General features: G+C 38.7%; 1 protein-coding gene across 3 annotated transcripts; it reads right to left on the reverse strand.

The window, feature by feature from the left end:
- Nucleotides 1-4183: 4183 nt before the first annotated feature.
- LOC121328899 (fibroblast growth factor 2-like) lies at nt 4184-25860 on the reverse strand. Of its 3 annotated transcripts, none has more exons than XR_005951733.1 (4): nt 25165-25858; nt 20011-20114; nt 7304-8528; nt 4184-4821 (listed from the first exon to the last, which is right to left on the reverse strand). XR_005951733.1 is itself a non-coding variant. In XM_041274054.1 (4 exons), exons 1-4 carry the CDS (start codon nt 25340-25342, stop codon nt 4761-4763), a joined length of 429 nt encoding a protein of 142 aa, XP_041129988.1. In that variant the 5' UTR covers nt 25343-25860; the 3' UTR covers nt 4184-4760. The 3 variants fall into 3 exon arrangements, 2 of the variants coding, with proteins under 2 accessions (XP_041129988.1, XP_041129977.1); XM_041274054.1 differs by having other exon boundaries at nt 8443-8528; nt 25165-25860; XM_041274043.1 differs by lacking the exon at nt 4184-4821 and having other exon boundaries at nt 6466-8528.
- Between the last annotated feature and the right edge of the window lie 483 nt (nt 25861-26343).

A 26343-nucleotide genomic window follows, 5' to 3' on the forward strand; every position in this document is an offset into this window, starting at 1 on the left:
TTTTAAAAATATGGAAACCGGCACTTTCTGTTAGCGCGTTCCTCCATATTGACAGTGACGTCACTGGTTGGATAACTCGACCGACTGGAGGATTTAACATAACAGAGATGGTGAATGTCACGTTGGGATTCGCACATAACTGGGAACCAAAGATCTTCTCTGTAAATATATTATATAGAAGATCTTTGTGGGAACTCTCAGGGTTTGTTAAAATTGTTATATTAAGTTATTATGGCTTGAATAAAAAATGCATACAGTATATATATACATCCAATCAATTTATGATGCATCACACATTCTACTGCCTAGGCTTTGCTGAGCTGAGTCGCTGTTGTTTCAATAAACGGTCAGTAAAATGACTGGATCTGAGCGTTGTGGACTTGTGAGGAAATTAGATCAAACTCGCTACTTTTGTTTTTTAATTCATGCATGAGTTAATACGTTCCGTATTTATTTTTGTCTGCGGGGGGGGAACAAACATGTTCATCTTAGATTGTGCAGCAAACTGCATTGCATGAAAAGAAGATACAGCTGCATGAGCATTTATACAAGGTAAAAAATGCGAGGGAGTAAGTACAAAACCTTATTATAAATATAGCAGTTTTTGGCTCATTGTCATGCTTTTTATAAATGTCAATGTTTTGAGCATTAAAATGTTTGCATGTTCTTTGTAATTGGTGGAGTGGATATGTATGAGTTTATCAGTGTTGAGAAAGTACTGTACAGTACAATGCCAGTAAAATTCCAAAAGTACCCAGATATATTATTACAGTGGCTTGCAAAAGTATTGACCCCCCCCCCTTGGCATTTTTCCTATTTTGTTGCCTTACAACCTGGAATTAAAATGGATTTTTATTTGGATTTCATGTAATGGACATACACAAAATAGTCCAAATTGGTGAAGTGAAATGAAAAAAATAACTTGTTTAAAAAAATTCTAAAAAATAAATAACGGAAAAGTGGTGCGTGCATATGTATTCACCCCCTTTGCTATTAAGCCTCTAAATAAGATCTGGTGCAACCAATTACCTTCAGAAGTCAGATAAACAGTTAAATAAAGTCCACCTATGTGCAATCTAAGTGTCACATGATCTGTCACATGATCTCAGTATATAGAAATTCTTGAGGGAAACCTGTTTCAGTCTTCCAGAGATTTGAGACTGGGATGGAGGTTCACCTTCCAGCAAGACAATGACCCTAAGCATACTGCTAAAGCAAAACTCGAGTGGTTTAAGGGGAAACATTTAAATGTCCTGGAATGGCCTAGTCAAAGCCCAGACCTCAATCCAATTGAGAATCTGTGGTATGACTTAAAGATTGCTGTACACCAGCAGAACCCATCCAACTTGAAGAAGCTGGAGCAGTTTTGCCTTGAAGAATGGGCAAAAATCCCAGTGGCTAGATGTGTCAAGCTTATAGATACATACCCCAAGAGACTTGCAGCTGTAATTGCTGCAAAAGGTGGCTCTACAAACTATTGACTTTGGGGGGGTGAATACTTATGCACGCTCAAGTTTTCTGTTTTTTTTCTTATTTCTTGTTTGTTTCACAATAAAAAATATTTTGCATCTTCAAAGTGGTAGGCATGTTGTGTAAATCAAATGATACAAATCCCCAAAAAATCCATTTTAATTCCAGGTTGTAAGGTAACAAAATAGGAAAAATGCCAAGGGGGGTCAATACTTTCGCAAGCCACTGTATATCCACAAACATAGACAGACTATCAAGACCTTTGACTCTTGTCGTCTTCTTCTAAACGATCTCTGACAGTCACAGCTTTTGTGATCATATGACATAAAATGAAATACAGACGGCAAGGTCCTATCTTTTAAATTGCCTGTCTTGACATATTTATGTATATGTGCCATCAGCAGTGAAATGTCCTTTATACCATTGTAATCAACAAAGTGAATACTGCAAACTCATCAATATTTTAAATCAGGATCTGTTTTTTCAGTCTTGCAGCCACTTTTTAACTGGTCTTTTTGTTTTGGGAGAAGACGATAATGTATACCTGAATTCTTATAAAAAATGATTTGTAAGGCCAGGGCCTATGCAATCTACATTACGCTGAACTGATTCCTCTAACTAGTGACGTTACAGGAAGTGAATTTCAGATGTGGCAAATTACAGGTTGATAAATCGAGGAGTTAAACAGCTCGTTTGAAAAATACTGGTCTAAAACATTAAAAGAAACCCGAGATCACATTGCTGTCGTGCCTTTTTAACCCTATAGTCACAAAGTGATAAGTGTTTCCCTTTCCCTTTAAAGGGAAGGTTTTATTAGGAAATGGACGCTTTATTAGGTCATTGCATGTAAAGGAGCTGAACCAGCTATTGTTCAATAAAACTCCTGATCTGTCAGACCAACGGGAAGATGATGACTGTAGAGAATTTTGACAACAAAAAGACATGATTTTATAAGTTACCCAACTCTGAACGCTATTAATAACCATGTTCATCTACCACAGCAGTGCATCATGGGCCATCAATATATTAGAGAAAACAAAACACTTTAGATGATAGGGGCAGCAGTCTCAGTTCTTTGATCTTCATCGTCTTTACAGCCTTTGCAATATATGACTGCATTTTAACACAAACTGATTTATTCTAGCAAGCTGAACAATTATTGTTTATATAAAAGGATCACTGATAGTAGGGATGCAATTGTGTAGCGTAGATAATAATGTTTTGAGTGTTTGGAAATGGTTGAGGAACTTTTCAGGGACAACCTGAACCTCGCCAACCACAGATTGGGAACCTCTGTGCTGGAAACTCAAACCCTGGAGCTGTCATTTGGGTTTCTTTATAGTATCTCTGTGGATTTGTGTTAAGTAAATTCACCTATTTTTTGACAAAGTTCACGGTGGCAGAATGGTCGCACTGGAAATTGCAGCAATGATTAGTTCCTGTCTTCATTAGTAAAATATGTGTGTGAATCATGTGAATGATTGCTTACTGTGGTACCCTGGTGCTACAGCTCACGCCAAGCTTCTCCATCCTGCTGGAAATGCATTGTTTGCAGAATCTTGCTGAGCTCACCTGTTTGTTTATTAGCATTTTTTATATATACTGTATTGTGGCAAAGTGCCCGCCCTTGTGTATATTTTGTGTTGTATGTTGTGTGTTAATGTTGGTGTATAGTCATTGGTACGCGGGATAGAAATGGGTCTGTGTAATATGAGTGTTTAAAATGTATATTTGTATTTAGGCACAAGGATTGCACAGCACTTCACGTGCAAGTAAAAAGTAATAATATATGAGCACGGGGAATTGCACTTTATTAATTCATGTGCAGTTGTACCGCGACTCCAATTGAATGATTGATTAGCAATCGAGTCTCGGTTTTCACTCGGGGTCGTGTGTTCGATAAGTGGAGAACGGGATTGGAGATGGAGGTAATAATCAAATAATAGCGTAAGTAAAATAGAAGCTCACCGTGTTTGTCTGTATAGTCTGTTTTGTTTATCTGGTTTTGTTTTGGCGAATGTGCTGTGTCCTGTGTTTTTGTTTGTTACAACCTTTTTATTTACTGTTCTGTTAATTCATTAAATGCCGCGCGCAAGCAAGCGCTCAACTCCACCCAGCTCCACCTCTTCCTGTTTCTGGTCTGACGTCCCCCACTCCAGCCGTCTTTGTAACGTGTATATGTGTGTGTGAGTGTGTATATATATATATGGTATTTTAATGTACTTTTGGGTTAACTAACCTCTAAGAGCAATGCATTTATTTAAAAAATGTTTTAAGATTTTTAAAAGTCTACCGATAACCTGAACTGTATTATTCAAACCAAATTGATTTTAGCAGATGGAGGCTTCTTAGCATAGCAGTGGATTTGTATACCTTTAATTCCTTTGATTTGATGCATGCTGGCTGTTAAAACGTTAAAATATCTGTGAATTGTTTAATGTCAGTAATACAGTCTAAATATCTCCCCTGCACCATATAGGAATCTATTTTTTTTGCATTAGTGAATTATTTTGCAAGAAGCATATTCTGTTCTCACATGCATGTTGAATGGTAAACAAATCCAGTTTAATTTCTTGAATAAATGCTTTTAAATTGAAACGATTTTAACTTGGTAAGTAGCCTAAACATTTTAAGTTTAGAGTGTGTGTTTTTGGTAATTACATAACCTGTACTGAATGTATAATTGGTCACATAAAAAACCACACAAACGCTATTACTTTCTATGACAATTTTAATAGTAATAACTTTTATATTAAAACAAATAACAATGTTTAAAATCAAGGAATAAACACATTAACCAGTGCAGTACAATACAGTACTACAACCTCATTACTTCGAAGATGCAATATAAGATGCATTGCAAATATAAAAGCCAACATTTAAAAGCAATATATATTACATACATGTTTAAATATAAGACTTAACAAGTATATAACCCTAAACATTAGCAGCTTCATTCAGATTTCCTACCTTCATAACTAGTTCATTCAGCTAGCAGCATTTAAACATTAGAGAGGCAGCATATTTCAGTAGAACACCAAACTTCACAAACTTCACACAGATATAATAAAGAAAAGATAGCGTCATAGAATCACATTCAGCTACATTTCTTCAAACTGGAACACATTTATATTTAGTCATTCATATTTTGCTGATCCATTTTTGTCCAAAAACACATTCATTTGGTAGCATTTTAACCCTTTTGATCCAAGCAACTGCAGAAACTATTGGAGCATCCTGTGCCACTTCTGGATATTTAGCAAAATGCTCTGCTTCTGTTTCTCTTCGGACTACAAATGCTTGGAAGTTCCCAGGTGTTTCTGATCATCAATAATTATGTATCGTGTAAAACTAGAAACAAAAACACATAATGTTACTTAGGATCTCTTTTAAAAAGTTATGCAAACACTGCAGCTCTGGGAGGAACCCAGATACAAAAGGCTCGGGTTGGATCACAGTGTCTTAACTTCGCCAAAACACCGGGTTTGATCTTAAAAACAGGTTAATTTTATAAAACCTTTTTCCCTTAGAATCCTGGGCTCGTAGTGGACCCCAGAGAAGACTCTTCTAAAGTGCGCACATTTGTGTTGTCATTTCACTCCACTTTGCACTACTGATTCTGAAATACAATGGGAATGGTTCGAGGCTACATGTAACAACTGAGAATGTGAGGAACCTCCTTGCCAATTAACTTACCAGCTCGAATGAAACATAGCAATGTTTAGGCATGTATTATTGAATTGAAATAGTCCTACCAAAGCAACTTAAGGCAAATAACTTCTTGAGGTAAAGTACAGTTTTATACTGTTTAATAATATTGCCCAATCATCGGACGGGAATCTACAAAGAATAATAATGTACTGTATCTATTAATTTGAAAGCAGTCCTGCCACATGTTTCATCATGATAAAGCTAGAAAGGGCTCCTAAATAACTTATGTACTGTATATAGTTATATAAACAATGCCGCGTTTGCATGAGTCTTTACAGCTTACTGTACATGCTGACTCTCACACTGGCAAGTGGTTTTATTTAAATACACAAAATACAGTGTTGTGTCTCGGTATGATGTCACACATGAGTAACACAGCAGCGCCGGGATGTGTTGTGTCTCGGTATGATGTCACACATGAGTAACACAGCAGCACCGGGATGTGTTGTGTCTCGGTATGATGTCACACATGAGTAACACAGCAGCGCCGGGATGTGTTGTGTCTCGGTATGATGTCACACATGAGTAACACAGCAGCACCGGGATGTGTTGTGTCTCGGTATGATGTCACACATGAGTAACACAGCAGCGCCGGGATGTGTTGTGTCTCGGTATGATGTCACACATGAGTAGCACAGCAGCACCGGGATGTGTTGTGTCTCGGTATGATGTCACACATGAGTAACACAGCAGCACCGGGATGTGTTGTGTCTTGGTATGATGTCACACATGAGTAACACAGCAGCGCCGGGATGTGTTGTGTCTCGGTATGATGTCACACATGAGTAACACAGCAGCACCGGGATGTGTTGTGTCTCGGTATGATGTCACACATGAGTAACACAGCAGCACCGGGATGTGTTGTGTCTCGGTATGATGTCACACATGAGTAACACAGCAGCACCGGGATGTGTTGTGTCTCGGTATGATGTCACACATGAGTAGCACAGCAGCGCCGGGATGTGTTGTGTCTCGGTATGATGTCACACATGAGTAACACAGCAGCGCCGGGATGTGTTGTGTCTCGGTATGATGTCACACATGAGTAACACAGCAGCACCGGGATGTGTTGTGTCTCGGTATGATGTCACACATGAGTAACACAGCAGCGCCGGGATGTGTTGTGTCTCGGTATGATGTCACACATGAGTAGCACAGCAGCACCGGGATGTGTTGTGTCTCGGTATGATGTCACACATGAGTAGCACAGCAGCACCGGGATGTGTTGTGTCTCGGTATGATGTCACACATGAGTAACACAGCAGCATGTGTTGTGTCCGGGATGTGTTGTGTCTCGGTATGATGTCACACATGAGTAACACAGCAGCACCGGGATGTGTTGTGTCTCGGTATGATGTCACACATGAGTAACACAGCAGCACCGGGATGTGTTGTGTCTCGGTATGATGTCACACATGAGTAACACAGCAGCGCCGGGATGTGTTGTGTCTCGGTATGATGTCACACATGAGTAACACAGCAGCGCCGGGATGTGTTGTGTCTCGGTATGATGTCACACATGAGTAACACAGCAGCGCCGGGATGTGTTGTGTCTCGGTATGATGTCACACATGAGTAGCACAGCAGCGCCGGGATGTGTTGTGTCTCGGTATGATGTCACACATGAGTAACACAGCAGCGCCGGGATGTGTTGTGTCTCGGTATGATGTCACACATGAGTAACACAGCAGCGCCGGGATGTGTTGTGTCTCGGTATGATGTCACACATGAGTAACACAGCAGCGCCGGGATGTGTTGTGTCTCGGTATGATGTCACACATGAGTAGCACAGCAGCGCCGGGATGTGTTGTGTCTCGGTATGACGTCACACATTATTACATGTAACAGGCAGGGGATTTAGGTCCCGGTGAGATACTTCTTCATGACAGGGAAGCGCTAATTCTGTATTTACAGTTCTGACGGATGATGTATGGCCTAACATACTTGTTAAAATGTATAATTGATAAACTGACAGCAACATTTTGGTGCATAAGGTATTGATGAATAGCACAGTAAAACATACATTTGCCCATCATGTCTTTACACAAAGTGTGATTTGTACCACTATCTCGTGAAAGGAAACAAGAGTACTGGAGATGTTAAAATAACGAGTAGTACACACATGCATTCAACTTTAGATGGTTGTTGCTTTTGCTTGAAGGGAGCCACATGGGTAACACCACATGTCTCTTCCATTACGAGGGGTTGGGGGTTGGTCTGTAAAATTCATCATATTGATGTTCAATAAAGCTTGCAGTTCCACCAACACGAAAGAACCAATGTCCCAAATTTAGTTGTAAGAGATATGAAGAACAGAATTCCTTGTGTCTTTGCTCCCAGGAAAAACAGCTGTCCGTCAAGTTTCTGAAGAGAAGGGCATAGTCAGAGTTCCAGCCCTCTTGAGTATGACAGCAGCACAAGCACCTGGGGACCTTTGGCAAGTCAGCTGTCATATGACATTAACTTATGCCATCAGGAGGAGTCTTGGCTGTGAATGGATGGATGTAGCTGTGCTGACCAGGACTAAGCACACAACTCTCCTTATGAGCAGGGCAGCCAAACACTTGCTCTACGAGCACAGAGAGGGCTTTGATCAAATTGAGCTTGCAGTTACAGAGCTCCGTTTACTGTTTATAAAGGGCTGCTCTATCAACTCAAGGAGTTGCCAGAGACGTATGAAAATACCTGTTGATAAACAACGAGCGAGTGAAATGGTACTATTAATGCATTTTATAAAGCAGCTGTTTCTAATATAAACAGTATTCATGATCTCTCTCTACATAAACTTCCTAACTACTGTTATTATGGGGCTTTGTAGTGTGTGTGTGGATAGATAGATAGATAGATCGATATCATATTGAAAATCCCTCTAGCCACATCCCTTTTAAGCTGTTAATATGTTTGAGAAGCTTATTTTACATAGTCGGTTCTTATAAAATGATTCTATAAAAAGCATTTACCGTGTCAACTATAGATTTAAAAAATAATAATATTCACATTATTTTAATGAAGTTGCTTAGTGTTTTATATTTAGTATCAGTATAGGTTAAGTGTTGGTCATACTGGTTCTTTGCAAAAGCAGGCCTGTTTACATTATCCCTGTCCAACTTCACGTCCTTTACATGTTGAGGGGTGCAACAGCAGTTTCTGGCAGAACCAAATCAACTCTTTGCTGACATTGGAAGAAAGAGAATGGCTTTCTGCCCTGGTCCAGTTTTTGATCCTGACTTGAACTGCCCAGTCCGCTTCAAAGCTACATACCAATCCGGGTATTTCTGAGAGCGGTAAGTGTTGTAGTTGTTCGACTCTAGTCTTTCAAAGAAGAAGCATTCATCTGTTGTGCATTTCTGAAACACAAAAAGAAATAAACATTTGTTTATGAAATAATCTGCAATTTACAGCAAGACATTTTAACTTTTTTTTAAAAGCAATCGATTTTTAAAAATATGTTACCCTGCTTACCAGATAGGCTAGAATAATTATTGTAGCATTAGTGCTATTGTAGTGTAAAATAATGATATATGGATCAATAAAACTGACTCCTAGACTAGTAAAGAAATGTCTATTGACTATAGATGATGTGTCATCTCAAACGATACTGCTTAAAATTCCAGAATCCCAAAGGATACTGCTTACAATTCCAGAAACCCAAAACCCAGCCACTTGTTCTGTGGCATTTAAAACTATCCATATGTGACCCCCTCCCCCAAGAATAAACTTACACATGCAGAGCACTTTTTTACATCAGCTTCGAAACACATGTGTTGACAAGTCCAGCGTACTATGCAATCCAGCCCTCATGAAATAATAATCCTGTAGAGTGTGTTCTCTCATATTGGATGACTCTCTGCCTTTTAAATTCTGACATCATTTGTGTGGGAAAGTGAATATGTTCTGCTGAAATGTCAGTGTCTGAACCACATGATTTACTGTACTAGGAATTACAGGGACCCTCTGTCCTCCCTTGAATGCTAATTTAGGGAGACCTCCCATTTTCATTTACCAAATGCTCTAACGTCTTTTTAAATTAAGCATTCCCTGCCAACTTTGAATCAAATCGCTGCCCCCAGTAATAAAATAGCAAGCATGGCTTCCTCAGCCATTCATAAAACACTAAACAGATTAAGTATGGCAATAAACTTAGATTTTTACGTAGTGACAGTTTTGTAACCACAAAACTGACTGGCATAAACCTTGCACACACTGCCACAACCCAACTAGAGGAAATGAAAATGCGTCATAAACTGCAGTGAATACTTATGCTGGACCTCCGGTAACAGAAGAGAATCAGGAATTCTACAGAATGCTATCAGTTCTTTATTAGAGTGCCTGCTGCCTAACTGAGCTGTATCCTTTTGCCCTCCACCCTCACATGCAGTATAATCCAATCGATTGAATTGACAATCTTAAAGAACTTGTGTAGGAAATAAATCAAAGCCACAAGTAATTACAAACAGCACAAACAGGGACAAGTAGAGTGAATGATATCAAATGATGTCAGTGAAGGACAGATTTTAATTTACTTAATTACTTTCTTGTTCAAGAAGAAAAACATACATTAAAGATGATAAAAATCAAGGTTGTTTTGGTTTTCATCAGTTTCAAGACTAATAAAAATATATATTTGTTTAATATAAATAGGCTACAATTTCCATGGGTTCCCTATTTGTAATACATATAGCTCTATTAGTCTTCAACAATGTGTAATGGATTATTATTATGTACTAAACATTATGGGGTAGATGTATAGGCACAGTGCAAGTAATTACCTGGCCACAATGCAATTTGAATTTTGCATTTACAAGAAGGTATAGTTTCTGGTTTATCAAGTTGTTATAAAAGCTCTTCACAGCTAAAATGGTAAGTCTTACAAAATCCTACTTGTGGTCATGTTTTCAAAGGTGATGTTTTAGATCTTAACAACAGTCCTTCCATTCTAATGTATGATTACATGATGTCACTAACACCGTTCATAACAAATTATTTTTTTAAATGTTTATGTTATTTCACGCGGCGAGAGCCGGGGCTGGAGTAAAAGGTTGATACTTGGAGAGGTAGTTTGAGGAGTGGCCTCAGGGGATAGGATTGGAAAGAGGTTCCCGATCGACGGCAGCCTTCTAGACCAGAGGAGAGAAAGTAGCCTCGAAGACAGGCTGTTATCCAGCCTCGGGAACCAGGAAACACATAAGATAGACTGGCGGAGCCCACGACAGGCTCTGTGGAGCGGCAGTCGTGCAAGAGGAAAGGCTCTTGCGCTGAAGAACCTGGAAAAGGAATGATAGAATAGGGAGCTGGAAATAGAGCCCAGTCTCAAGTTAAGTAAGATAAAGAGCAGGAGCTGCTATAGAGGCTGTAGATGTATCTGGAGATGACGGTGTAGGGACACAATGGAGAATTAATCTTCGAAAGCTGTATAAATTGACCCTGATGAAGTTGATCTGTCTTAGAGATGCAGAGCATAATTAGGAAATGTGAATCTGGAACTAAGGAGATTGTAGGAGGTTGTAGCACAATTCTCTGCCAACCAGAATTTTGATAGGATGTCGATGTTGGTCTTTAAGTGTTGAGGCACTTTACATAGAGCCAAGATAAGGCCTCTTTTGGGATCGATGGAGAATTGCTGTGAGGCCGCTGCAAAACCTATTGACTTGATCAGGAGCAGTCAATGAGTATATTGTACATTGCAAGGTAGGAGGCTGGTTTGACTGAAATGCTGATAAATCCAAGGACATGGTTTCTGTACTTGACTGGCAGCTCACATCAATTGAAATATTAAGCTCGTTTGAAAATACATGACTTTAGCAGTGAAAGGACTAGCTAAAATATAGAACTTGTATACAGCGATCTTTATGTTACGATTAGAATAAAACTGTTGGCTTTAGAAAATATGCAGGGTAGAATAGATTTGATTTTTGTGATCAATAGTCCACGTGACTGGAATGTTTATCCTAAATGCTCTGATGCTGTATCATGCCAACACCTGAAGTCTGGTGATCTTCAATAATATTGCGGCGAATCTGTGTAGAAAGAGGATGACGGTGGATTGTATTTGGACAGAGGAAAGTAGAATGGGCTGTGGGTGCACAGAATCCGCAGGCACTGGCTCACAAACCCCTGAAAACACGATTAAAAGAGGTCTAAAATCAGTGTATGATCAATCGACAGAATGGTTTCCTGCTGATAAGATGGTGGCGGTTTTAGCGGAGAATGCTTCACAGTACTCATAGAACACAGAGCGACACAATGTAGAAAAAAGTATTGCTCCAGCTTTTGATGGCGGTGTGGAAGTTAGTGTTACGTGACTTTAGTGTAACATTAACATCTTTACCTTTAATTATTTATGTTGTGATGTTAGGAGAGAGTGACGCCTGATAGAAGCGGCTGTTGAAATCACAGGCGGCTCGTCAGTACAGGCAAGTGAGGCATGGCCTGCTGAGTGTCGTCTATCTGATTATCTATGAAGACATTTTACATATTCTTTATATATTTATTATTTCTTAAATGTATTAAATACATATTTTAGGACAGTTAAGCATATATATAAGTAAGTTAACATAGGTCCACGAGACACTCCTGCAGTTGATTTAAATGTCACAAATTCAGCGAGTTGAACTTACTCTCTCCAGTTGTGAAAACACAGCAGCAGGAAGCTGGAAGATTGCAGTAAAGAGGCACAGAGCTCACAGTGCCTCATGAAACTGCCTAGTTACCACGACAACATAACACTCCCAGTAGTAGCTCGATGAGGGCGTTGCCGTGGTAACCATGGCCTGTGAGGCGCCTGTGGAAAGTTGCAGCAAAGCAGTGTCGTTGGAGTTTATGCTTTTTTTTTTTTTGGCAATGGTTTGTTTTGAAAGTGATGCTATGCGAGTAGGCTTCACGTAATATGTTACAAAGCACAAAACTAGAACGAGAACAAAGCTGGGGTTCCCGTGTTGAACTGGGAATTAAAATTAAATGAACATCCTTACCCATTATGATTTTTTGTGTCGGCTGCTGAACGTAAGTAGCAGTGGATGTTGATGCCTTCTCGAACAGAGCTTTAAAAAGTTTGGCTGAGGGCCGATCTTTATAATGGAGACACAGCGAAGGTTGAATAATGGCGGCACTTTGAACGGCGTGGCTGGAGATTAGATAGTTGCAGGTTTAACTGGCAATGCAGCTGCTGCAGTGAGAAAAAAAGATTCTGAAGGACGAGAAAAATCTTGGGAGCAGGTAGGACGAGAGAACGAGAAGATGAAGTTTAGACGTTAGTAAAGAGAAAGTTTAAGCACGATTGCCAGAAAGCAAGAACACAATATGAGAAAACAAACTGAAAATGGTAAACAGCTAGCTGTGAGAGATTCAGACTTAAACAGATTGACAGGGAAAGCAGGGTGGTGCCCCAGATTTCATCCCCCAAAATACGCCTATGGCTATCACAAGGCAGTAAAGTAAGAAAACACTCTAAGCTTTACTTAAACACTGGAACATTGTTTCATTTGGCAACTGAACCTTCATAAAGCACAGAGAATCCTTGCCACCGTGCTCATAAGAATTTGAATTAACCTTACTTCACAGGCACATATGGGAGATAGGTTTTTTTCTGTTTGTTTTTTTTTTTATGACCTAAACCCAAACATCTGGCTCAGATTTGTGTTGCTATGGGCAACAGAGTTCCAAGAACTGTACTACTCTCCACAAGGAGTCTGCTGTGTAGTGAGTTCTGTACCTACCTACATGGTAGTCTCCAGATGCAGAGCCTAGAAGCAGTTTCTGAAACTTAATCAAATATATATTGAAATGTATCTCAGAAATCTTAAAGGCTATGAATTATGCCAATCTATGGCAAGAAGATGGAGAACAGAGATGTATTTACAAACAGCAATTGTTAACGTAGACCAGTATACTGTGAAAGAAAACCTGGCTAATTCTGTTTCAGGATCATGACCCTTTCACATCAAACACTCCATCGTCTTCTGTTGTGTTATCAAAACACCAAGGTGTGAGTGTGACATACCTGCATACATATGAACAAGTGGCTTCACTAATTCTCCTTGTGTCACTGGTTGTTTTTAACTGTAACAAATGTATTTCAATGTTTATCGATATTTCTGTAAAGTTACTTAGTCGTGAGAGAGTTAACTCACTGTTGAAATCTGCCCTGTTTGGGATCTACTGCAAACTTCTCTTATGCATTAGAGCAAGGCAGTGCACAATATTCCTCAGAATGATCCACATTACCTAGACTTGATTGTTAATCCATCATTCAATTGGAGTCTCGGTACAACTGCACGTGAATCAATCAAGTGCAATTCCCCGAGCTCACATATTATTACATTTTACTTGCACATGAAGTGCTGTGCAATCCTTGTGCCTAAATACAAATATACATTTTAGACACTCGTGTTACACAGACCCGTTTATATCACGTGTACTAATGATTATATACCAACATTAACACACAACACAAAATACACACAGGGCGGGGCACTTTGCCACAGTTCACCAGATAATTCATCATAAAAAACTGTCAAACAGAAGATATAACTCATACATGTCAACTTATCTTACAGGGTTCCAGAGCTATTAAAAAACATGTGTCAGAACAGCACTGACATTCACATGACTAGGACTGTTTTTAATGCTTTTGGACTGATATGTAACAATTCACTAAGAGTACTGTTGATAACTATACGTCAGGGAGGAGGAAATTGCAGCCATGTCTTCTCTCCAGAATGCCCCATACTTTAATTTCTTTTGAGACTGTTCATCGTGAAACATCATGTAGTTTGTGAGGGTTTGGATAACAGGGAGGAGCAGGATTATATACCAGGGAGGAGCAGGATTATATACCAGGGAGGAGCAGGATTATATACCAGGGAGGAGCAGGTTTATACACCAGGGAGGAGCAGGATTATATACCAGGGAGGAGCAGGTTTATACACCAGGGAGGATCAGGATCATATACCAGGGAGGAGCAGGATCATATATCAGGGAGGAGCAGGATTATATATCAGGGAGGAGCAGGATTATATATCAGGGAGGAGCAGGATTATATACCAGGGAGGAGCAGGTTTATATACCAGGGAGGAGCAGGATTATATACCAGGGAGGAGCAGGATTATATACCAGGGAGGAGCAGGATTATATACCAGAGGAGCAGAGCAGGATTATATACCAGGGAGGAGCAGGATTATATACCAGGGAGGAGCAGGATTATATACCAGGGAGGAGCAGGATTATATACCAGGGAGGAGCAGGATTATATACCAGGGAGGAGCAGGCTTGGATACCAGGGAGGAGCAGGATTATATACCAGGGAGGAGCAGGATTATATACCAGGGAGGAGCAGGATTATATACCAGGGAGGAGCAGGATTATATACCAGGGAGGAGCAGGATTATATACCAGGGAGGAGCAGGATTATATACCAGGGAGGAGCAGGCTTATATACCAGGGAGGAGCAGGATTATATACCAGGGAGGAGCAGGCTTGGATACCAGGGAGGAGCAGGATTATATATATATATATATATATGGTAACAGGGTACTGGGAGACAGTCAACATGGTTTTAGGAAAGGGAGATCGTGCCTAACTAACTTGCTTGATTTTTTTGAGGATGCAACATCCATAATGGATAATTGCAAAGCATATGACATGGTTTATTTAGATTTCCAGAAAGCTTTTGACAAAGTCCCGCACAAAAGATTAATTCTCAAACTGAACGCAGTTGGGATTCAAGGAAACACATGTACATGGATTAGGGAGTGGTTAACATGTAGAAAACAGAAAGTACTGATTAGAGGAAAAACCTCAGAATGGAGTGTGGTAACCAGCGGTGTACCACAGGGATCAGTATTAGGTCCTCTGCTATTCCTAATCTACATTAATGATTTAGATTCTGGTATAGTAAGCAAACTTGTTAAATTTGCAGACGACACAAAAGTAGGAGGAGTGGCAAACACTGTTGCAGCAGCAAAGGTCATTCAAAATGATCTAGACAAGATTCAGAACTGGGCAGACACATGGCAAATGACATTTAATAGAGAAAAGTGTAAGGTACTGCACACAGGAAATAAAAATGTACATTATAAATATCATATGGGAGATATTGAAATTGGAGAAGGAATCTATGAAAAAGACCTAGGAGTTTTTGTTGACTCAGAAATGTCTTCATCTAGACAATGTGGGGAAGCTATAAAAAAGGCTAACAAGATGCTTGGATACATTGTGAAAAGTGTTGAATTTAAATCAAGGGAAGTAATGTTAAAACTGTACAATGCACTAGTAAGACCTCATCTTGAATATTGTGTTCAGTTCTGGTCACCTCGCTATAAAAAAGATATTGCTGCTCTAGAAAGAGTGCAAAGAAGAGCGACCAGAATTATTCCGGGCTTAAAAGGCATGTTATATGCAGACAGGCTAAAAGAATTGAATCTGTTCAGTCTTGAACAAAGAAGACTACGTGGCGACCTAATTCAAGCATTCAAAATTCTAAAAGGTATTGACAGTGTCGACCCAAGGGACTTTTTCAGCCTGAAAAAAGAAACAAGGACCAAGGGTCACAAATGGAGTTTAGAAAAAGGGGCATTCAGAACAGAAAATAGGAGACACTTTTTTACATAGAGAATTGTGAGGGTCTGGAATCAACTCCCCAGTAATGTTGTTGAAGCTGACACCCTGGGATCCTTCAAGAAGCTGCTTGATGAGATTTTGGGATCAATAAGCTACTAACAACCAAACGAGCAAGATGGGCCGAATGGCCTCCTCTCGTTTGTAAACTTTCTTATGTTCTTATGTTCTTATATACCAGTGAGGAGCAGGTTTATATACCAGGGAGGAGCAGGCTTATATACCAGGGAGGAGCAGGCTTGGATACCTGGGATACTTTCTTCCCCCGTATCATTCACCTATCAGATCTGCTGTCTTAACCATTGTAAATGAACGTGGACTATTGCGTGACATTGGATAAATACAAGTTAAACTCCTTTAACTCCTAGAATTTGCTGTGAAATCCTACTCTGCACAAAATGTATGATTGCAATTAGCAGCATGTAGGTAAAACCATCAGTGACCCAAGTACTTGTTTCAAAAAACTAAATTTTGCTACCATAACAACAACAAATAAAAACTATCCTCTGGGTAAACATTTCAACACTATAAAACCACAGCTTCGCTCAACTTTGTTGTGATCTTCCTCACAGCAAAGACCAGCCCTACTATAGATAATCACAAACTTAGTATGACCACACGAAACTGGTGTATGATATATATTTATATATATATATATATATATATATATATATATATATATATATATATATATATATATATATGTTATTTATTTAATTAGCTATAACCACTTTAGATCATTATTGCTACTATAAGCCTAAATAAAAAAGATAGCGAGTTGATTATATTTTTATACTGTAAAACCTTACTATCCAAACTAACTCATTTTATTACCAAGTCAGTTTACTAACCTGTCATGTTGTGTGCAATGCTGTTATTCCCAGTTGTCTTATGAAAGGTGCTAACCAGCCCTCTCTGTTATTTACAGAACTGTACAGTACAGTACATTGTGCTGTATATTTAAAGGTACAGTATTGTGGGCTCCCGAGTGGCGCACCCAGTAAAGCACTCTGCGTGAGTACACTACGGCGCCGGTTCCAGTCTGGGCTAATCCACAGCCGACCGTGGACGGGAGTTCCCAGGAGGCGGCATTCAATTGGCTGAGCGTTGCCAGAGGGCCTAGGTCGGCCAGGGTGACCTGATTCACCACGCACCAGCGACCCCTGTAGTCTGTCCGGGCACCTGCGGGCTTGCCTGTTAGTTAGCTTGCCTCCTACACTGTAGCTCCTGGGTGGCTGCATGGTGAATTTGCAGTGTGTAAAGAAGCGGGCGGCTGACGGCACACGCTTCGGAGGACAGGAGGAGCAGGATTCAGCACAGGGGTGGTAGTGGTGAGATGAGCCTAAATAATAATTGGGCATTTTCAAATTGAGAGAAAATAACAAAAATAATTGGCAATGAATAAATTTAAAAAAAAAAAAAGGTACTTTACTGCAATTTTGTTTTTTGGGGGTAGAAATGTTGATTGGAAATGTCATGTGAACAATAAAACAGAAGAAGAACACCAGGTTAAACCCTGGGCCTGGCTATGAAAGGGGTGGTGATGCAGTGCTAAAATAACAGTTCTTTGTTGCTGCTTGTTTACTGGATGAAACTGCTATTACTGGGTTCCATTAAACACATAGAAAAGCTTTCTTGAAAAAGATTTTTATAGCACAGTTGAAAATAGACTGAACTTTAGAACTCAAAAGATACACCCTGTGTACTCTTTCACACTCCCTAAGCGCCCTGGAAAAACTGATTGCAAGTGTGGAATGGGACAGCCTAGCAGTCTTACACTAGAGTATAGCTGCATGCATGGTCATCACTAAAGCCATTAGACAGATTCGCACCCTCTAAACATAGTGTAATATATTTGTTTTACATTGCTATAGTTCAACACAACACAACATTAGATATTCTGCTTTATATTACTCATCTGGTCAGGATAATGAAATCACAAAATGAAATCAGCTATGCTACTTTTGTGAACAATGCCTGAAGTTCATACAGTAAGAGACAGATCCCTGGGCAGTAAGATTTCCTTTAACCATATTTTCAGTTGATTTAACAAACATTTGAACATGCCATTTGGGAACGAGAGGAGGCTATTTAGCCCATCAGTGCTTGACCAGTTCCTAGTTGTTGATCTCAAAACTTTGTCAAATCGGGTCTTAAAGGATCCCAATGATTCAGCATCAGAATGACTAAGTAACCCAACAAATGTCCTCCCCATTCTCTGTGTATAGTTTTTGTACTGAGCTTACTGTACTGGCTTGGGTTAACTTTGTCCCCTTACCTCTTCTTTGTTTTAGGCTGTGACAGGGCAGGGTGCTCATGAAGAGTGGGGTTTGTGTCTATATATTGTAAATAGTATTGTGTAAAAATGTGTGTATTTATTGTAATTAATAAATGAAGTACCTGACACTCCTGGGAGAGCCTGGCTGCTGTGTGTGATTACCAGGTGTGGAATCTTAATCAGCAGGATGTTGTGTTCCAGCGGGGCGTCAGGTATAAAAAAGTCTTGTTCATTCACTTCAGGGCTGCTGCAAAGCCAAAGCCAATGGGCTGAACATTATCCAAGCTGCCCGGACAAAGAGAGTAGCCCGGCAAGAAGCCAGAGTCGGCATATGTTTATTATTGAACATTGAAGATTAGTTCAGGGATTTTAGATTCCCTTAAAGTATAGCAAGGTGTATAAGTGGGACCTTATTAACCCTTTGAGTAGTACGAGCGTACCGGTGCGTTCTGCAACTTTAACCTTGAATTACTGAACCTACAAAACCCCTGATCACATGATATTGTAACACTATGTTTCTGTAACATATTTTATTGGTCTCTTGTGCCCTCTGCCAGATATTGACTGAATTACATATAATTATCCCAGTCACAAAAATCTCAACAGTATTTGTAAACCAGTGAAAATTGCTCAGTGAGAAAAAAGTATAAGTAATAATACTGAATTCAGATTCCAATTTAAATTCAAATACATACAATCCTTCCACTGAATCAGATGTCAGTGAGTGTGTCAGTGAAGACATAAGCAAATAATTTTTTCTATCAACATCAACAACGAAGAGGCGGCACCAAGCTCTGTGCGTTTCTCCCTGCTTCAAGGAGTATCTCATACGCTGAAGCATTAGACACTCTCACTCCCTCCGCCCCCACAACCTGTTCACTCAGATATGATTTATTCATCTCTCTCTCTCTCTCTCTCTCTCTCTCTCTCTCTCTCTCTCTCTCGTTAGGACGTTGTTGTGGTTGTTCCACCCCATTGTTTATTGTTTATTGCCTACATGTTATTTTTCAGTCAAACCCTTTCCCTATAACTAAATAAAAATATATACATGTATTTGTTTTATTTATTTATGGTGTATGGTGTATTTTGTCAGTATTCATTATAGCTTTCAGCTTGTTTGTATGCTGTACTCATAATAATCAAGCGCATGCAGAAGACAAAAAAAACCCTCACTCCCATAGGACCGACAGTGCATAGTAGAACTCACTACTCAAAGGGTTAAGGAGTGGCGCACATCGTTTTCACAACATCTTTTATTTTATGGATTAATTTTGCCTTTCGTACCCTGTGTTGTATGTACTCTGTGCTCTACCATTGCTTGTGGTGTCACATGAGCTATTCAGTGTGTTGATATGTAAATAAATCCTGTTCGCCTGCGGGGCGTATCAACTATAACCTCCGTCTCAATCTCCTGCCTGTCACTCAACAGCGAATGCACGCACCCACACGGCTACCCTGTTACATATGGTGGTAGTAGTGGGATTCGCTGCATTTCACCGAGGCAAGGTGGGATATCAGAAGGAGATCAAGATCCCAGGGTGGAGGGCCCCTAGGGAAAGAGCTGATGCCCCAAACCCCTGACATTTTTTGGGGGGACAAGGTTAAGCCTGCAGGTGGTCCTACTGAGGAAGCCAGAGAGGGGAACCAATGGAGAAATGGGTGAAAAGCCAAGGAGGGAGTAGCTGGAGCCCTGGAGAGGGAGGAGTTACTATCCTCGAAGGTTAAAGCAGGAGCTATCATCCTCAAAGGCCAGACTAGGAGTGGCTGCCTGCCTGTCTAAAGAGCCAGAGGAGGAGCTACAATCCCTACAGCCTAGACATTTAGGCTAAATAAATTCAGCCTAAATGCCATGCGACCCAATTTGAACAGGTGAAAAAAGCAAAGGCATTAATCTGCAGTGCCACCTAGCCTCCTGTTGAAGAAGGTTTGATACTTACCGACCCAAATAGCCGCCCATCTTCATTCATCGCAAGATAACGGTTTGCAGAGATCCCTTTGATTGAAACCACTCCGACTGACTCTGCCTGGAGTTGCAGCTTGACTGAAAAACAAGAAGCGATGTAGAATACAAGAATCCAACAGCATGGCCTCAAGCACAAGAGAAAGGATCATTTTCAGTAGATCTGCATAAATGAACTCTGCTTCATATTCAGAGAAAATCCCTGATGAACAAATATGGCCTCCTTGTAAAATATTATATATATATATATATATATATATATATATATATATATATATCCAGGCATGGACTGTCCCTTGATGTTCATTATTTCCCAGCCCCATCACTGTTTCTATTTATGACTTCTAGTTACCGTGTCTCTGTTCTGTGCTCTGAAATAGCTTCACGCTATTTTATTTTCGTTCAATAGCATGCGTTGGCTGTTTGCCACATGCCCAAGTGTATTCACCATGACCTTCATTTATACATCACTCAAAGATATTTTCCAGGGCAGTGGTCACCAAAGTGTTTTCCTAGCATCACACTAATTAGAATAATCTGCATAGCTTATCAAAATAGTTCACTTGTGCCATATTTATAAATATACTTAATACATTGCAGTTGTCTGATGATGATCTAACTATGCTATCTGTCTATCAAATAAAAAAACATTCTGGAATAACATTTCAATAACACCATCATGGAGTGGTGAATGTGAGCAGATCCTATTCATACAAACACATGCATTTTAGTTGATAATATAAAATGCAGGTAGTTTGAAAGAACAAAGACATTGATTAGGATTGCTATTAGATATATTCCTAAACATTACTAAACTTCTGCTGGTGGTTAGATTCCAGCATATTCAGAAAAACAAAGTTTCTGTGTTCCATATGATTAGGTAACAGTCTCTGCAGAGATAAGGCAAAGCTGTTTTTTGGAGCATATCGTGAAATCCTGGCAAGAACATCAAGACTTCCGTTAAAACAAGCCTTCACTCTTACTTCATTAAAAAAGATATCTCTTGAGCTAAATAGGAATTACATTTCCTAAAAGAGATTTTAGTGTTACTGTAACTTCAATTTTTAAAAAAGTGACAGTATGCATTGGGTTCCAACCAGGATTTAACGAGGACACTCCAAAAACCAGCTTTGTCTTATCCATGCTACACATAGTATAGACATGCTCTAAAACAGCTTTGTCTTATCCATGCTACACATAGTATAGACATTCTCTAAACCAGCTTTGTCTTCTCTCTATTATACATAGTATAGACATTCTCTAAACCAGCTTTGTCTTATCCATGCTATACATAGTATAGACATTCTCTAAACCAGCTTTGTCTTATCCATGCTACACATAGTATAGACATTCTCTAAACCAGCTTTGTCTTATCCATGCTACACATAGTATAGACATTCTCTAAACCAGCTTTGTCTTCTCTCTATTATACACAGTATAGACATGCTCTAAACCAGCTTTGTCTTATCTCTATTATACATAGTATAGACATTCTCTAAACCAGCTTTGTCTTATCCATACTAAACATAGTATAGACATTCTCTAAACCAGCTTTGTCTTATCCATACTAAACATAGTATAGACATTCTCTAAACCAGCTTTGTCTTATCCATACTAAACATAGTATAGACATTCTCTAAACCAGCTTTGTCTTCTCTCTATTATACACAGTATAGACATTCTCTAAACCAGCTTTGTCTTATCCATGCTACACATAGTATAGACATTCTCTAAACCAGCTTTGTCTTATCCATGCTACACATAGTATAGACATTCTCTAAACCAGCTTTGTCTTCTCTCTATTATACATAGTATAGACATTCTCTAAACCAGCTTTGTCTTCTCTCTATTATACATAGTATAGACATTCTCTAAACCAGCTTTGTCTTATCTCTATTATACATAGTATAGACATTCTCTAAACCAGCTTTGTCTTATCCATACTAAACATAGTATAGACATTCTCTAAACCAGCTTTGTCTTATCCATACTAAACATAGTATAGACATTCTCTAAACCAGCTTTGTCTTCTCTCTATTATACATAGTATAGACATTCTCTAAACCAGCTTTGTCTTATCTCTATTATACATAGTATAGACATTCTCTAAACCAGCTTTGTCTTATCCATACTAAACATAGTATAGACATTCTCTAAACCAGCTTTGTCTTTTCTCTATTATACATAGTATAGACATTCTCTAAACCAGCTTTGTCTTATCTCTATTATACACAGTATAGACATTCTCTAAACCAGCTTTGTCTTATCCATACGAAACATAGTATAGACATTCTTTAAACCAGCTTTGTCTTATCCATACTAAACATAGTATAGACATTCTCTAAACCAGCTTTGTCTTATCTCTATTATACACAGTATAGACATTCTCTAAACCAGCTTTGTCTTATCTCTATTATACACAGTATAGACATTCTCTAAACCAGCTTTGTCTTATCCATACTAAACATAGTATAGGCATTCTCTAAACCAGCTTTGTCTTATCTCTGTTATACACAGTATAGACATGCTCTAAACCAACTTTGTCTTATCTCTATTATACACAGTATAGACATTCTTAAAACATTTCCCTCTTCTTGTTAAGAGAGTAAAATTTCTGTTATATCAAATAAATTTAATGGTACATTTGTAACTATGTTTCACCTGCTATTGAAAACAGTAAGAATGGCATTGAATTGTACTGAATCTTAAAGAGTTTATTTTGATAAATCAACAGAAATTCAGAGTCCAATTCAATTAACATTGATTTGGGAAAATTGAGAAAAAGAAAATGCATGAAACAAAACAACAAATCCTGTATGCATTTTTATTTTCTTTCATCCGTAATAATATCTTAAACCAGGGGTTCCCAGACTATGGGTCATGGAGTGTGTGTGTGTGTGTGTGTGTGTGTGTGTGTGTGTGTATGTATATATATATACACATACACACACACACACACACACACACACACACACACACACACACACACACCATTTGTTTTCTGATTGTGTTAGTTAGAGAAGGGGCCCTCTGTGTTAAACGACCCTACGACCCTGTGTCTAGCCGAGAACTTTTGCATCTGTGGGAGACTTGTTTTCTACAGCTAGATAACATCCCACCCAGCTGTTATGCTCTAGTGAAATCAGTTTGTCTTTTAATACATCAATACAAATGTGAGTAAAACAACTAGATATTGTTGTTATATTGTACAGCCTTTGGCACATAGGATCATTTTTAAATATCTTGTTTGTTAATGGACTTCACTCACAGATTGTTTCGGTTTGTTATGTCTCTATAGACTGGTTAAGTAAATGGAGTATATAGTTAGAATGCATTTAATTGTAAAATCAAAGTTTTGCCAATTATATCACTAATATATAACTTTATGATTCCAAATGGATCTTTGCAGTAAATCCCAGTATTCTTACACCACTGGGCTATGAAATGTGTTTAGTTGTTGCTAAATAAACCCCTATACGTGGTAGTCTATTCTGATCAGACACACATTGTAAGTGCAGTAGGAAGAGCGCCAGTGTGATTGCCTGTTATACCTGTCTGTAAAACTAATGATCTCATTCTTTCCTTCCTCAATCCTTTACCTTTTACCAGCATAATAACAAATAAACAAACAAAAAAAGGAAAGAGGTAACTTCTTGTAGCTGACAGGTTTATGATTTATCTGATACTCTTCATTTGGCTACTTTGTGTCCGACACACTGTTGAATGTTATTACTGTCACATCTGGTTCAGTTCCATTACAATAACCGTGTCTAAACCTCCTCTGCCTTCTGTGTGCCATTAACAGCATTGAAGTTTCCAGCACAGAAAGCACCCCCACCCCAGCGGGGGAAAGCCTTTAGACCACAGAGTAACATTCATTGGTTTTTAAAACCATCCCAAAACAAATAAAAAGCACTCCAAAATGAGCTCTAGTGCTTGCCACACTCAAACCAGGAAAAGTATAACATTGCCCACAACCCACTCCTCATTGTTTTGAGGAGACGACACTTAAGAAGATGTGTAAACAGGTAAGCGTTCAAAACTGTGAAAATATAAAAATGTGTTACTAGATGTGTTTCCATTTCATAACACTTTCCAAACTGAGCAGCACACCAGTTAAAAACCGGACACACTGTAACATGTTTAAAGTGAACTATGTAAAATGCTATGAGGGTGTTTCACAGCGTTAAGTCCTAAGGCATTTAAACGTCACGCAGTGGGTTATTGTTTCCCACTGGAAAGCAATCCTAAGTATTATTTCCTATACAATGCTACATGTATACTCATACATTGCACTCCCTGTATTAGATTCTCATTACACTTAGAAAACTAGAAAAAATAAATGAAACTACAATAAATTACTAAAGTCTATGTAAGTATAATTGTCATTGTATTTCCACGACCATGTTATCACTAAGTGTGCAGGAGTTTGCTTTTTTTTTTAGTCTGGAATATTTATAATATTAAATTAATTTTAATATCATCCTAATCTGTGTTCTGTTGTCATCTAAAGGCCTTAATAAACATTAAAAAATAAACTAATTACATTTTTAATACAGTTCTATCAAGGTCAATAGCGTGTTCTGTCACATATATTTAGGAGTCAAAAGGGCAAGGAACATATATATACTTCATTTAAAATAAAAATATTAACATCCAATAATTGTCAGCGTCTCCTGCATTTGTTAGTAAGCCAGTTAGTACTATAACAAATTGGCAGTCATTTTATTAAAAGCAATGCAGTAGTAATGTTTTAGCTTGAAAAAGTCATATTAAGTTTGTATCTTTAATATTTAGTAAGAATGTTGTAGGAGTATATGTTTTTAAAGTGCATTTTTTAGTATAGGAGCATTGAGGTATTTTGGCTTTTATAAAAAATAAATTTAAAAAATGGAACTGTCTAGATTACCTAATATCACATTTTCAGGTTGTGTCTTACTTCACTGAAAACCTCCAATGTCCTTCAAAACTATCCAATAGAAGCCCCTATGAACAAATTACCAGGTGCTTTATCTACTGTAATAATGAACAGAAGAAAAAAGAAAAGTCACTGTGTTGAGTATAATTCTTTTAAAATGCCAGGGCCCACCTTACTGCTTACTAAGCATTGTAACACTACAGAAGCACTTACTGCAAGGGTCATTCTTCTCCCTGATTCCATCCACTCGTCCATCAGGGTGTATCCTCAAGAAATATCCTCCGTTTTTACAATAAAGTCTTTTGGGCTCCTTAAAGTTTCCTGGAGGGAAGGTACTGCTGCCTCCATCATCAGGTACTGTAGGAAAGGTTGTGATTCCTCCTGCAGCCATCTCCGATCTCCCCTTCTGTGACTCTTGTAATTTTATATTAAGATTTTTCAGCACAATCAATGATTCCTCCTCCAGCCATCTCAGATCATTTCTTGTGATTTTTATTCAACACAATCAGCTTCTAATTATGCCTTCTTTATTGATCCAATCCCCTTTTTTCTCAATCCTCACAATCTTGTTATTTCTCAATCACAAAGTATAAAAAATGTAACAAGGAGAATGTGCTGCTGATAAATAATAAAATCATTTAAATAAATAAATGCTGTAGTTTCCAATGCCTGTAATCCTTTGGAAGAATGGATAACCCCTCTTGGCTGACACCTAGATAAATTAATTGATTTTAAATGTGTGGTGCCACATAGATAATGGTTTGGTTCTCATATTTCCATTGGGTAGGAGCTTGGATTTCGTTGTGTTTTCCAGGGATTTGCTCCGAGATGTGCTCTGCTTTGCTGCCTGTAGTCAGAAAGAATCTGGATCAGCCTGTAATATTATCCTCTCTGCTTCAATGCGCCTGCGTTTAACCCCCACCCTCTCTCTCTGTCTCTCTCGCTCTCTCTTTCTCTGGTCTCAGAACAGCTCAGAAGGGAGGGTTTTGCGTCACATGACACCGTGACAACCCTACCCCTAAAGCTGTAGCTAGCCAGGGCTGGTGTAACTGTCAGCAAAATGCTTACCAAGTAACAGAAACAAAACTGCATAATATCAGCCAGATAAGAAACTAGTGGGGCAATATTGGGAGAATGTATACTGTATTATTATTGTATTATTTCTGTTTGTGAGTGTTTTTACAATATTGGGAGAGGGTATATTATTATTGTATTATTTCTGTTTGGGAGTGTTTTTACAATATTGGGAGAGGGAATAGTATTTTTGTATCATTTCTGTTTGTAGCTGATGCATAGTTCACACACCCTAGTCTCGTATCTTGTAAAGCGCTTTGTGATGGTGGTCCACTATGAAAGGTGCTATATAAAGATTATTATTGTTATTAGTATTAT

This window comes from Polyodon spathula, chromosome 2 (genome assembly GCF_017654505.1).
Source record: "Polyodon spathula isolate WHYD16114869_AA chromosome 2, ASM1765450v1, whole genome shotgun sequence".
In the NCBI taxonomy this organism is placed as follows: domain Eukaryota; kingdom Metazoa; phylum Chordata; class Actinopteri; order Acipenseriformes; family Polyodontidae; genus Polyodon; species Polyodon spathula.

Excerpts from the sequence above, each read along its gene's own strand:
- LOC121328899 (XM_041274043.1), bottom strand. The coding sequence starts at position 25,342 with ATGGCTGCAGGAGGAATCACAACCTTTCCTACAGTACCTGATGATGGA. Across the intron at positions 20,115-25,164 it reads GGAGAAGAATGACCCTTGCA|TCAAGCTGCAACTCCAGGCA; the intron begins GTAAGTGCTTCT and ends CTTGTTTTTCAG. Across the intron at positions 8,529-20,010 it reads ATGGGCGGCTATTTGGGTCG|AAATGCACAACAGATGAATG; the intron begins GTAAGTATCAAA and ends TTTGTGTTTCAG.